The 13,835-nt window shown below is 39.5% G+C and overlaps 1 protein-coding gene across 7 annotated transcripts in view; it reads left to right on the top strand.

Moving 5' to 3' along the window:
* eps15 (epidermal growth factor receptor pathway substrate 15) overlaps nt 1-13,835 on the top strand; it is a 29,999-nt gene that overhangs the window by 11,510 nt on the left and 4,654 nt on the right. For 2 of the 7 annotated variants that reach the window (XM_015038360.1, XM_015038363.1), the window contains exons 13-25: nt 1,963-2,034; nt 3,419-3,491; nt 4,880-5,041; nt 5,176-5,373; nt 5,631-6,023; nt 6,181-6,264; nt 7,575-7,737; nt 7,851-7,895; nt 8,689-9,098; nt 9,947-10,016; nt 10,139-10,209; nt 11,531-11,666; nt 11,759-11,958. In XM_015038360.1, coding sequence (XP_014893846.1) covers nt 1,963-2,034; nt 3,419-3,491; nt 4,880-5,041; nt 5,176-5,373; nt 5,631-6,023; nt 6,181-6,264; nt 7,575-7,737; nt 7,851-7,895; nt 8,689-9,098; nt 9,947-10,016; nt 10,139-10,209; nt 11,531-11,666; nt 11,759-11,958 — 2,077 coding nt within the window. Of the gene's footprint in view, nt 1-1,962; nt 2,035-3,418; nt 3,492-4,879; nt 5,042-5,175; nt 5,374-5,630; nt 6,024-6,180; nt 6,265-7,574; nt 7,738-7,850; nt 7,896-8,688; nt 9,099-9,946; nt 10,017-10,138; nt 10,210-11,530; nt 11,667-11,758; nt 13,403-13,835 lie in introns of those variants that run through there. The other 5 variants (XM_015038361.1, XM_015038364.1, XM_015038362.1 and 2 more) reach the window with 5 other exon arrangements.

Genomic DNA, 13,835 nt, shown 5'->3' with positions numbered 1-13,835 from the left:
GCTATAATAATAAATATCCTGAATAGTTTTATCCTCAGTTCACCAGCAGGATGCAATGTTTCCATCAAGCTGCTAAGCTGGTTTGTACAAGTTCAAGTTTAAATTTGTGAGCTAAATTTTGCAATGGATTTAGAGTTTAATGCGTGACAAAAATCCTTTAATTGGTCCGGACACTTTTTGTTAATCGGTGTAAATAAATAAGTATTGGGGTTTTTGGAGCTGCAAAGTTCAACATTTGGTTTTAAAACAAAATAATCTAGTTGCTTTTTGATTGCAAGGGAGGAAATGTTGAGTGAGAAACAGCAGACAAATCAAGGAATTCACCTTCCTCTGGCTGGATTTGCATAGTTCCTCCTTTCAAAGGACATTCTTGCTGTTATTTGCACATCCCACTTGATATTTGCACAGTATTTTTTTTTCACTCCTTGTAAAGTGGTCGGTTGATACTTTCTATCCACAAATATACACACATTCAATTTATTTATTTTTTTAAAGAGGCTCTGCTCAGTTGTATATTTCCCTAGATCTGAATGTTATTTTTCATAACTATACAGTGTTATTTTCCTTATGTTGTAAATCTGGTCTTGCTGTACAGTCTTTTATTGCATTTTTTTTCTGTTTACCTGTAACTTGCTGCTGGTACACTTGAATTTCCCAGAGGTTGGTTGATAAAAGGATATCTTTTATTCTGTTACTTATTATAAAAGAAACTTTTCGGTTGCAGCTGAAGCAGTTGATGCTTTGTGTTTGCATGAATCGTATTTCTGGAACACACTTTGTTTCGGTTGCTGGCTGCATCTGTTGTTTTGTTTTAAATGGAAAAGAGAATTCAAGTTCCCCAGTCATGAAAGTTGAGAGTGAGAAGTGAGAAACTGTTCAGTCCACCTACATTCTTTATGTACAGACGGTTTTAGCAGTACACTTGTAGCAGCTGTTAAAGGTATTCATACGTGAAAGTTGAAACCAAGCCAGAGATCAGATTTAGATCATCAGATCAAAACTAGGGACCTGGAGAGATGTTGCAGTTTTGCAGCTGCTTCAGATGTTGGCTGCAACCCGCTCCTCAAAATGAAGATGACCGTCAAAATGAAAGCAGGTAAGAAAGGACGAGGTGTGCAGCTGAAATATTAGCAGATAGTTTGTGTTTTGATGTGTGTGGCGAGAGTCAAAATGTGAAAATAGTTGCTGTGTTTGAAATGTATTTTTAGCTCTCATTGAAGACAGACAGCAGAGTCTACTGGCTTCAGATTGATTTGTTTTTAAATAAGGCGCCTACAAGTAAAACTGAAATCTGTGGGTGGTCTTCACAGAACATAGCACATCTTAATTTTCTTCCTGTTATTACACATCATCTAGCTGCTTATTTATGTAGCGCCAGCTCACAACAAATGTAATCTCAAGGCACTTTACAAAAAAAGTGCAGTTTTCAAGACATACACTGTCTTAAAGTCTTTAAAAATGGAATCTGCTTTAATCATTTTCCAGGACTGGATTAGTATGGGGGGGAAAATAATTAAATATGGAAAGATTTTGGAGTTTTTTTATTTATTTTTTTTCCCCAGACTTTTTTTTTCATCTGTTTGCTGAAGAACTAAAGTTTTAAAACAAGTTTAAACAAATACACTGGTGTAAATACTGATATTTTCATTTCGACATATATCTTATCTTTTGATTTTCCCAACTCTAACCTGTTATGTTGTTTTACTACATAGAGCCAAAAGGCAAACAAAGAACTTCATAGTTTTCTTTCAAACGAATAAGTAAGTTGAGTAAATCTGCTGCATGCAGATGTTGTTGGCTAAATTACTAGATGTCATGCCGATATATCATTTAAGTTTGTTAAAAATATTAATGTTGTTGTTACCAGCAACATTTTACAATCTCAGTCCTCTTTAATTTATGTGCAGAAGTTGTGCTCACTGTTGCTTTCCACATATTTAAAAGAAATCTTTGTTGTCACAGTAAAAAGTGCAAAGAGACAGGAGACATTAGACCAGAGGCCAGCAGCAGGACAATGAGGCAGGGATTTCTCAGGTAAGGAGGGATTATAACTTGAGAAGAAGAGAAGGAAAGGGAAGGTTATGTGCAGTAATTTCAACTTTTTTGTCAAAGGTGAAAGTTTGACCGTGACCTTTTGAAAAAAGGTGCCGCAAAATCGGTTATTTTAGGCTGCAACAACCACAAAAACATCACAACATCCTGGAGGGACTAATTATTCTTTTTAGATGCTAATCAGCTCCCTGTGGTAAAAACAATAGATAGTTGCACATCACAACTACGTGTAGGTAAAAAAGGAAGAACAAAAATCCTTTCATCCAAAGCCAGAGGAAATAATTGTCCTAACTGATTATATGGTCTGATGCTGATTAGACTAGAATTAGGATATATTTATCCAAATTGCTAGAAAACATGTACAGTTAAAAGCGGTTGGATTAAAATCTAATAACTGATCCTGGTCTAGATCAGGAGTGTCCAGCTGCAGTCCTCGGTGTCCTGCAATTTTTAGATGCGTCTCTGCTGATTAAAATGCTTCAGCTACGTTCTCATCATTTTATTTGGCTGTGTAGAATCAGGAAAACATGCCAGAGACCGGCCACTGAAGACTGACTTTGGACGGAGGATCTAGATATAACTTTAGGCATAACTTTAGGTTTCTGTCCTAATTTTTCAGATCTTGTGCCAGACAACATGCCTACTCGGAGTGAGACAGGTGGTCCTATTGGTTTGACACATGGATGTATTTTATGTAGTGACATTCAAACTAGTTCATTTGCAGTGTTTCTTTTTAGTGTTTATCACCATTATGCTGATTCTTTCCAAGCTTTCTGCTTTAAAAATACATATATTGGTCTGTAAGTACCATAAAAAGCAAATCAAATTCGTAGGGAAGGACCTGAACTTTCTGACAACACGCCACCCAGCTCTGATTTCTCCTGCTGGTAGAAATGGCAACATAAAATGGACGAGCAGCCTGGGAAGCACAAATGATAGATGCTGTATCTCAGCTCCTCATGACTCATCTCCCCTCTCTCTCCACCTTCCTCCATCCTCATGCAGCCATCTGCTTCTCGCTCCTCACTTCACACACATTTCACTGTCCAAGCACATGCTCACTTTCTCTAAAACACTTTCTCTCGCTGTGATTACAGCAACCGTGCCTCCTGGAAATATTCAATCCGACGCATCTCCCACACAGCTGCTTTCGCTCTGGGGTTTTTTGTGCAGCTCTTTGTTCCGTGAAGTTGTGATTCGAGGACGCGATCATGGTAGTTCAGGGAACCGAGGTGGCGGTGTTTGAGAAACGGGGCGCAGCACCCTCAGCCGACACCTGGCTGTGGCTGGGTGGGGTGGGGCTGCAGAGTTTAACCTGTCTGTCCTCCGTGGCTAACCACTTCTGTCTCCTCTGCTGGACGCCCAGAGAGAAGGTCACTGTGGAAGAGGAAATCAAAGAGAAGGAGGAGGCTATCCGACAGCGAACAGATGAAGTACAGGTAAGGTTGGACCTTTGCTGGTTTCCTGTGTTTTGAGTAAAATAATAATGTTTAAGCAAATAAAAACATTTGGTGCTGACATTTACTGATGTTTCGCTGGTGTTAGAAGCATGGTTTTCCCCTTTTAGGACAATTCAGGTACTTTTTAAAATTAAATTTAAATGAGAAAATGATCTCTGCAGTCTGAGATGCTTCCTCTGAAATTCCTGTAATGTTGTTTTGAGTGAATCAGGTTATCGTCCTCCTGAAGGTGTGTCCAGACCCTGAGTCCCAGAAATTGTCTCTATTTTGGTACTTGTCTTCTTAAAGGGCTAGGCTGCTCTACTTTTAAAAATTCAGTGTTGAGGCGGCGAGGGTGGATCTCAAGGGAGTCTCACGCTGAAGCAGTTTGACTTTTTTAGCTGCATTTTGCTGTTTTTACTGTAATTAAAGTTTAATACAGAACAGCAGAGGCTTATAGTTGTAGCTTCACATAATCTAAGTGCAACACTGCAGTGGACTTGGATATACATCAACATGGAAAGCTAAGCATTCCCTGTGAACCTTTCCACATCAACAAAAACTACTTTCATTATATCTTATTGCCACAGCGTCTAAATTAGATGTGGGTCTGGACTTTGACTGGGCCATTCTAACACATGAGCTTTCTTTGATCTAAACGGTGTGTAAGAACATTTGTGACCCCAGGACTTAATTTCTGTTCTATTTTTTGTGATCCCTAACTGGAATTCAAGAATGGTGTTTGCTGCAGAGATTTTTTTTATTATAGAAAATTAGTACAGAATAAAATATTAGGCCCAACACAAAGCATTTTCATTTATCGGTCCACATTTTCCACTTACTTTTAATCAGAAGCTGACTTTGCTCCACCCAAAATCTGTTTTTATTTGATTTTATGAAATTTGGCCAAATTTAGGAAGGGTTTTTAGATGCTATTCTTTGCCTACAGAAGTTTTGGCTCAACATGGACTAACACGTAAAATCTGATTACTTTTTTTTTATTATTAAAATGTTGCATGTTTAGTTATATTGAGCAGATAAAAAGGACTCTTCTGTTTTGTGATTTTTCAAAAAACTATACATATATATTTTTGGAAAGGTTATTAGTTTGGTCCATGAGACACAAACGTTTGGACAGCTCTGGTCTAAAATATTCCCTTGTAGCATTGCTCTCAGAGTAAACAGGTCTGAATAAAAAAAAAATAATAATAATATTTTTACAATTTTTGTTTGTAACAGCTTAAAAAAACATGTATTGTTTTTTTTCCACTTAACAATTGTGTATTACTTTGTGTTGGTCTGTCGCTCACTGTCCCAATTCCATCAGTAAGATATTTCTTGCAGAAGAGCTGCACCAGTTAATTTTTTGATCTCTGCTCGGGTGTCAGGACCTTCAAGACGAAGTGGCGAAGGAGACCGAGGAGCTTCAGCGGCTGCAGTCTCAGCGTCAGAAGGTCCAGGAGGCTTTAGATGAGCTCGACCAACAGAAGAACACCTTGGAGGAGCAGCTCAGCCTCATTCGACAGCAGACCAGCCAAGAGACACAACTTGTACATTTCCCAGTTTGTATATTATCATAACTAAAAGTTTGGTGATCCTGATGCATTTCAGTAGAAACATTCTTCTTTGAAATCAGAAATATCTGAGGTCCTGTGCAGCTTCACATACACTTGCATCTTTCCAGATCTCGTCGCTGCAGTCTGAGCACGAGGAGCAGGAACAGAAGATCTGTCAGTACGAGGAGGATCTGGTTCAGGCACGAGAGGAGCTTCTGGCCCTGCAGGAAGAGAGCCGGAAGCTGCAGGAGAAAGTCCAAGCTGCTCAGGAGCAACTCACCCCTCTGCAGGAATCTGTGCGGGACTCCTTCACTCAAGTTTCTCAGGTCTACTCAGTTAAAAAGGCTTAAGTAGTTAAATAGAAAATGTGCAGAATGGGGATATTTTTTAATGTGATTAATCATCAGAATAATCGATAGGACATTTACTAAATTAACCATTTGTTGCAGACCTGGATGAAACTCATAGCTACATGACATTTACTTATCTGACTACGTCTTGGTTTTTCTCATGTATGTGTTTCCACTGAACATAGGATATATAGGATCACCATGCAGTTGTTTTTCTCTGCTACTTTCTTTAGATTCAGCAGAAAGTACAAGACCTTCGCGTGGAAGAAAGGTCAGTGACGGCGCAGCTCAGCTGGAAGAGAGCGCTGGAGGACAGCTCTCCGGTCATGGTCAACGGATCGGCCGGCTCCACAGCAGAGCTTGACCTCTTCAGTGACGACCTGCCCAAGGAGCTGAAGGAGGATGAGCCAGCTGCTGTCAGCAATCAGCAGAAAGAACATTCAGACGAAAAGGAGAGGGAAGGAGTCGATGAGAAAGAAGGACAGAAGGAGGAACAGAGTGCAAAGGCTGCAGAGGAGGAGAAGAGTAAACCTGATGCCCTGGACGACCTCTTCTCCAGTCTGGCCACCACTGATATGTACAGCAGTCTGTCGTCCATCTCTAAGGCTCGAGATAATCCAGTTGGGGTAATGTAGCCACAGGAATTTATTACATGATTATGTTTCAGATGGGGTGAATATATGTACAACGATTATACAATTTAGTATAAATGTAATCCATCTGTCAAGTGTTGCGTCTTAAAGCTGCTCTGCTCATAAACTATACATTTTTGTTTAAATTCAGCAGGAAAACAACGTCGTGGGAGCTGATGTCTCATCTGACGTCTCCGATGTTGAAGAAGAATCACTAAAAGAGACTTCACTGAAGGTTCAAAACTTGATTTTTAGTTCAGTGTTTGATAAATTACCAAAGCAAAAGTATTGAAACATAAATCCCAGGTTTCTTTTTTCACTCCTCCTAAGCAGAAACCAACTCCCTCAGAGAGAGGAATTAAATAAAACCTTGTTATTGAGGGAGCTATTGTCAAAATTGTAAAAAAAAAAAAAAAAGGTTATCCAGTTTGAATTAAATGTTGCTTTTAGAAGCCAAATAATCACATATTTTAAAATCGAAACTGACAGGCACCTTTCTCTCTTATAAAAACTAAACAAATTGTTTTCATTTTAACTGAACCTTCATGTAGCATGAAATATTGAATACTGAATTTCTTACTCAACCCTTTGTCAAGAACAGTCGCAGCCCACACAAAATTTGACATCACTCTTTGTAATTAATTATTTAAGCAATGAAAAAAATCCAAGAAGCCAGTCGGGAGCTGAAAGAGTCATCTCTCTTTAAGAAATCTGAGTCATAAGAGCTGACTCCCTTACCGATTCATTTTCCGCCACAACTACAGAATTGAATAGGTTTGAAATGTGAAAATGCAACATGAGTATGCCGTTTCTCTCCTTGTGTGACTCAGAGGAACAAGGTGGCACTTTTTAGAAACCTGGTGGCATATTTGATAAGTTTATAAGACAAACTGGTTGGAAAAATGGCCTGCTACGTCAAAAATGTGGAATAAATATACAAATAGATTGCCATAAGTACAGTGGTAGACAATTGTTTCATTTGTCACGTGTCCCTTACTCTCTACTGCTGCTTCATCCCTAAAATCGCAGCATTAATCTGTTTTTCCCAGCAGTGCTTGCATTAGTTTGGTGTGAACTGCCATTAGAGTACCATTAGATACCCGTAGTTCTGTCAGAAACATTTCTCTATCCTTGTTTTGCTCAACTGTTCAGTTTCCCATAAATATCTTCTCTACATTATGTCACATTTACCCAAACGTCAGATGTTTTCTTGATCTTCATCTTTGTCAGATTATCCCACGTAAAGCTGTTTAAACTAGACACACATCATGTGAGGAGGAGGCCATGCATTGTCTAATACGTTTCTATTTAAGCGTGACAAGAGTTAATTTATGCAGCAGAGAAGAACTTGGAGTAAAATGAGACAAAAATAAAAAATCACATCTTATAATCACAGATCCACAAAAAGATGTGAACGACTGAGCAGGTGTCGAAAGCCTGCAGAAGGATATCTATTTAATGGGTTTAGTAATGTTTACTGTAAATGCATGTGGTATTTTGTGATGCCTACCAGCTTCTCCTCAGAGCCATGTGGCCTCCCAACAGGTCGACTCTCCAGAGCCAGAGAGCCAACAGGAGCAAACAGAGTCTACAGAATCGACGCCCTCCCCGTTGCCTCCACAGGCCGCCGCTCGCTCCCTGCCGCCACAGACGAGCCCCCCCTCCCTGCCAGAGATGGACTTCTTCCATTCAGACCCTTTCACCGACCGTAAGCCTTACAATAGTCAAACTTCATGTCTAAGAACATTATGTATTTTAGGCAGTTAAGTTGTTTGCATAAAGTGGCTCATGCTGGGTTATTTATTTTCCTGTCTTTTCTAGATGATCCATTCAAAGAAGATCCGTTTGGAAAAGCAGATGTAGCAGGTGCTTCTCCATTTCAACATCCTCACTTAAAGGAGACCTATTATGCAGAAATCCCATTTTGCATGTTTTTGTGCTTCCATTTGGATTTGTGCTGCTTCTGAAAACGGAAGCAGCTTTTTCTTAAAAAAAAAAAAAAAAAAAAAAGAGAGAGAGAAAAAACAAAAAACACCCAAACAGTTTTGGGAAAACAGTTCATGTTTTTTGGTGTCTGGAAAACGAGCCGTTTCAAAAATCTCCGGAACGTAACGTCACTAATCAACAGGCACTGCTCCTGACCCATTAAAACTAAACCCGTTACTTAGCAACCCCAGCCAAGGGTCTGCTGGTACAACGGCTGCTGAAAAAGACAAGTGTTTTGTTTCTGACTTGCCATACAGAAACCACTTGCTGCATTCTTGTTGGTTCTGCAGGAGCCTCTATTGTGCTTTTCAAAGATGTACGGTTGTATAATTGTGCATCTTTTTGCAGCCATTTTCACGTGAGAGTGTAAACATTGAGTTGTGGGGTCCGGTCAGAAGCAGCTTATTTCGATTTAAAGTGTACAAGTGGCCCTATAACAGCTTCTCCTGAAAGAAGCTTAAAATGGCAGAACTGAGCAGACTAAAATCTCATCGTCTTAGAATGATTTTGTGCAAAATACGCAATGGACATGTTTTGAAAAGCCTTTACACCTTTTCTAAGCTGTTGAAAGAAGCATAAAATGTCACTTTTAAGTAGAAAATCAGTTCATCTGAACACTTTTAAGTAAGAAATCTTATTCAAGTGAATCTGTATTTTTTTTCCCTCTCCTTAGATCCGTTTGGAGGAGATCCATTTAAAGGCTCAGACCCTTTTGCTGCAGACTCTTTTTTCACCCAGCCCTCCAGCAACACTTTCCCCTCAAAGGACCCATTTTCAGCCTCAGGTGACCCATTTGGCACTACTCCTGGAATACCAGAACCGGACCTCTTTGCAGCCAAGGCTAAGGATGAGCCTGCAGCAGCAGCACCACCACCATCATCAGCAACACCGACCCCTGACCCCTTTGTCTCCAAGACCACCAATCCAGCATCCAGTGATCCCTTCAGCTCCACAGGGGACAACTTGGAGTCAGACCCATTTGGAAGCAAACTGAACAACGCCGGAGAGCCGGATCCGTTTAGTTCACAAGACGGAGGGTCAGATCCATTCAGCTCTTCTTCCACGAGCTCCGATCTGGCAGTGGTGCGTATGGCCCAATCCACTGGCTGCCCAGTCTAATAATCTGATGGCTCAGTCTAACTATGGGTTGAATTTTCTAACCCATTCAGATGCAAAACTTCATTGGCTCAAAAAACTGCAAAGTCTCTGAAGTGTTTAATTTCATATTGATTATTGGGCTTGGGGTATTTAGGTCTGACTTTTTAGGCTTGTATCTCAAAAAGTTAAAAGAAATGCTTGTTATGATTTACAAGTGTTTGTAATACAAGGTTAAACTTGTATGCAGATAAATATTTGTAGCTAAAAGCAGAACATACAGCAAAAAAAAAAATCCTTAATTAAAAACACCTGCATGTTTAATTTGCTCTTTAACTTTGATCAATCATCCTTTAAAATGCTGTTAGCCTGGAGGTTGAGTGCAGTTTTCTACACAGGTCTTGTTATCAGAGTTCAAATTTGTTCATACTTAATTGATGCTAATATTTACAAATATTAGTTCAATGATTAATGCCTACGAAAATCAATGCATGAATTTTAACACTTATGATTAGAACTGCTTTGTTTCTCATTGACAAGCGTACCAACAATCCAATAAAACTTTTATTTCTTTCATAAATTACCACATATTCATGTTGCTGATTCATCATCATTTAAAACTGGATGTGGAGACCAAACATTTCTTGTTTTAGTCAGGATGGGTATGCCATAAAAAAGTAGTAAAAAAAAAAGGGGGGTTAGAGTGACAATAAGAAGCAACAGAAAGTAAGGGAGGAAATTTTATCTTGACCATGTTTCTTTTCTTTTTGAGTAACAAGAGATTTTTTTTTTTCCCCCATCAAGGACGTTATGAAGTTTCTGTGTTTGTATTTTAGAAGGAGTCGGCGCCATCCAATGATCCCTTTGCTCCAGGAGGCACTACAGTGAGCACCACCTCAGATCCAGGTTGGTACGCTTATGAAATGGCGCCACCCTCTGGCCACAAAAAGATATTGCGGTTTCTACCTTTAAACAAATGTTTTCTGGTAACAGTGAAATCCACTCAGCCACGTTTGTTCATGTTTCAGATCCGTTCGCTGCTGTGTTTGGCAACGAGACGTTTGGAGGAGGATTTGCAGATTTCAGCGCTTTGACAAAGGTGAGTTTTAGAGTTTAGGTAAATCCTGAAGCTTATGGAAATCTGATGTGCAACCATGTCAAAGGTTCTCTGATGGTGCAAGCAAAAGTACTTCTCCAAATAAAAACCAGAACTTAAAGTGACTTTGTGATGCCAAATGGAGAACTGTGACAATAAAATGTGAATGTACCATAAAGACAAATGTCTTGACAGGTGGTTGGGAAGATGTTCTCTACCTTGTTGCAGGAATGTTCATCAGTCTTTCCAACTGTGATTCTAGCAACATATTTTTTTACATTTTGTCAATTTACAACAACAACAAACTTCAATGTATTTAATAGAGATTTTGTGTTGGGACGGACCAGCACAGATCAACATAATCTCCTTTACTCTGAAGTCACTTAATCAATAACCAGAGTCTTTCTGTGTGTAATTTAATCTCCATATAAATCCAGCTGTTTACACCTTAGAGCACAGGTGTCAAACTCGAGGCCCACGGGCCAAATTTGGCCCACTGCAGCTTTTCATGTGGCCCTTTGCACTCCAAATTACATCAATAAGTCCCTCCAGTTTTTCACAAATGTACAAAATTCACACAAAATCAACAAATCTCCAGTTTTTTTTTCTGATTTTACTGCAAATTTTCTCAAGATTGGTTGAAAACATTGAGTTTAAGTGACTGCTGCCTCAGCCTTTTTGATGTGAAATTATAGTCCATAATAAAGTCACACTTAAGATCATACACTAGCACAAAAAATCCTTACAAACATTTCTAAATTGGCACCACAAAATATGTGATTTTGATTACAAAAAAAAAACACTAAAAATCACAAACTCTTGGAGGAACTGCTATTTATTGATATTTATATTTTTATTCAGTGTATTCTGGCACAGCCAGCCCTTTAAGAACATTCAGATTTCTGATGTGGCCCAAAATGAAAACGAGTTTGACACCCCTGCCTTAGAGGTTTGTTAAAAAACATCAGTGAAAAAAAAAACACATCACAACGAACAAGGAGCACAGCAGACGCGTCAACTTATTCACCCAGAAGTTGTTTTATTTTTGTTATGTGTTCATTTTTCTGTCACTTTGCTGCTTTTGTAAAGCAATGTTGAAAACCATGAATTATTTTCCATCCACCTCACACTTATGTGCTAATTTGTGTTGGTCTGCCAACACAAATATGGTTCTGGTGGTAATTTCACAAAGTATGGAAAGAAATTAAGCAGTATGAATACTTTTTGTACAATGCACTGCACATCTGGATTTGCCGTAGAATTACCAGCGTAATGACAAAGCTTGTGTCTTTGTAAGCATATTTATGTGAACCATCTGTTCCAGTCAAACGGTCCTGACCAGTTTGGCATCAACAACAAGAACCTGTTCCAGGAGGACAGCCAGCCTGCCAACTCTGACGTGCCCCCCGCCCTGCCGCCTAAAACGGGTACTCCAACTAGACCGCCTCCCCCACCTCCAGGTCAGTTCAGAAAATCATCCAGGTTTCACTCATGATTGGCTCCACCTCTGGTGTGGATGGATTAATGCTGCGAGTTGTCTCTGCTTCGTCAGGTAAGAGAGCGTCCGTCTCTAGGACAGAGTCCTCCGACTCCTTCAAGCGGCGAGGACACTTCCTTCAGACCTCTGGAGACTTCTCCTCCTCTTCCTCCTCCTCCCTGCCTGCCAAGGACCCTTTAGCCGACCCCTTCGCCCCCTCCTCCCCTCCTCGCCACAACGTGCGGGAAGCTGATCGATTTGCCAGCTTTGACAAAGTGAGCACCTCCCTCTCCCCATCTCCCTCACCTCCTCCTGAATGTCAATAGCCACACCCTCTTCTCTTTATTTTTCTGCTCATTAATCACATCTGGTTCTCCAAGAATGTGCAACTAAGCCTTCATGAATCGGTCCATTCACTGCCAACAGATCCCCAGAGAAGACAAATAAAGATTTTATGTGTCGATGCACAAGGTTGCCTGTTTCCTTAATTATAGATATATATTTATGTCTGCCAACATTTATTGAAGCTAGCTGATGAAATCTTGTGTGTTTTGAATCCTCACTGCTGCTGTTTTTATATTTTAGCTTCCTAATAACAGTGCTGTTGCTTTGCATTGTTAAAAATATTTCTCATTTATTTCTGGGATTCCACTTCGTTTAACTCTTCTGGTTGCCCTCCTTATTTTGTTATAAAGATTATAAATAGTTTAATATATTTAACCTGCAGTTAGATTGCATTTATCTGTAGGCACAAAACACAAGTCGTGGTGCCAGTCGTTATTGACATATTGACTCGTGTTTGGCAGTGAATGGAAAGATGGAAACCTGCTTGAATGTGACTTTTGTTTGCCATCCCAACTCAGCACATTGACTTCACACCCTGTTCATGTGCGAGCAAGTCAAAGTTATTTACAAGATAAAAAAACACATGTTGCGTTTAAACTGCCTTTTTCAAGATTTTATTCCACTTTTATCCTTGGAATTGACTGAATTTTAATAGCTACAGCATTCATCCAGCAGGTTACTCTGTTTTATGCCGCATCAGGTCGACAGTGATGAAAAAGTTTCAGTAGTCGGTGACCTACAGGCCTAAAGTTCAGCACGAGGGAAAAACTCCTTCAGCCTGTGAGCTTTGATTCAACTAACTATCAAAACCAGAGTACAAACATTGAGCTTCACATGGAGCTGCTCAGGCTGCAAGGCCTGCATTTTTCAACTGAATCGCTTTTAAAACGTTATGAATTTAAACGTAAAACGACTTCATTTGGATCAACCAAGAGGTTGAGCTTTCGCTGAAACTAAATACTTTTCTAACGGTGCCATTTTACTAACTACAGCTCTGCTCCTGTAACACAGCAAAAAAAAAAAAATGGGTGGTCAAGCTGTGATTTTTGGGATGGATGGCTGCATTTCATTCTTGATTTTTCGATGCCTCTGTTATCACGTTACCCCACCTGCATGCCTCTGTCGAACCCTAAGCTACACAAACTAACCTCCTCCGACTGGCTGCCTCAATCGTCCCCCAAATCATTTGTTTTCCTCTTCACCCACGCTGCTGTTCATTAACTCATGCGTCTCCTCCTGTCCATCCAACCGTCATCCATTCATCAACTTATTTCACTCTCAGCTCTCATCTGATCAGCATTGTGTGGTTGCTTGTATTCTTTGTGTGTTTATGTGTTTGTTATAAAGAAATGTTTAATAAAGTGTTGAATCATAGCCACCATCTCTGGCTTTTATGTGCATCCGTCACCTCTCTACTTGCAAAATCCAAGTAGTTTTTAGTTTTTCAGATAAGTACGTCTGTGCTTCATGTTGTTTTTTTCCCCAAATCATGACCCAGGAAGGAATATATGGCAAAACCAGAAGCTTCTTGGGGATTTGAAGTTGAATGATTAGATTTTCAACATGTTTTATGAGTGTGGAGATTAAAAAGGATGTAAAAAAACCTCAAAATAAATTTATAAAAAAAAAAAAAAAAAAAAAAAGCCTTTAATTTGAGTACAATTATTAAGAGGGGGGAAAGTGCAGCAACAGCTTTGAAATAATTGTTTTCTCACAAATCCTGTAGAATATATTATACCTTTGGGATAAACTCGTGTTTTCTAGAGGATTCAGGCTTTGGTGCCTTGGAAAAAGGTCGATTTAAAAA

Source organism: Poecilia latipinna, unplaced genomic scaffold, assembly GCF_001443285.1.
Source record: "Poecilia latipinna isolate Pla-1442-1.1 unplaced genomic scaffold, P_latipinna-1.0 Scaffold439, whole genome shotgun sequence".
NCBI lineage: Eukaryota > Metazoa > Chordata > Actinopteri > Cyprinodontiformes > Poeciliidae > Poecilia > Poecilia latipinna.
The sequence above is the reverse complement of the archived record's forward strand: the minus strand, read 5'-3'. Positions and strand labels throughout refer to the sequence as shown.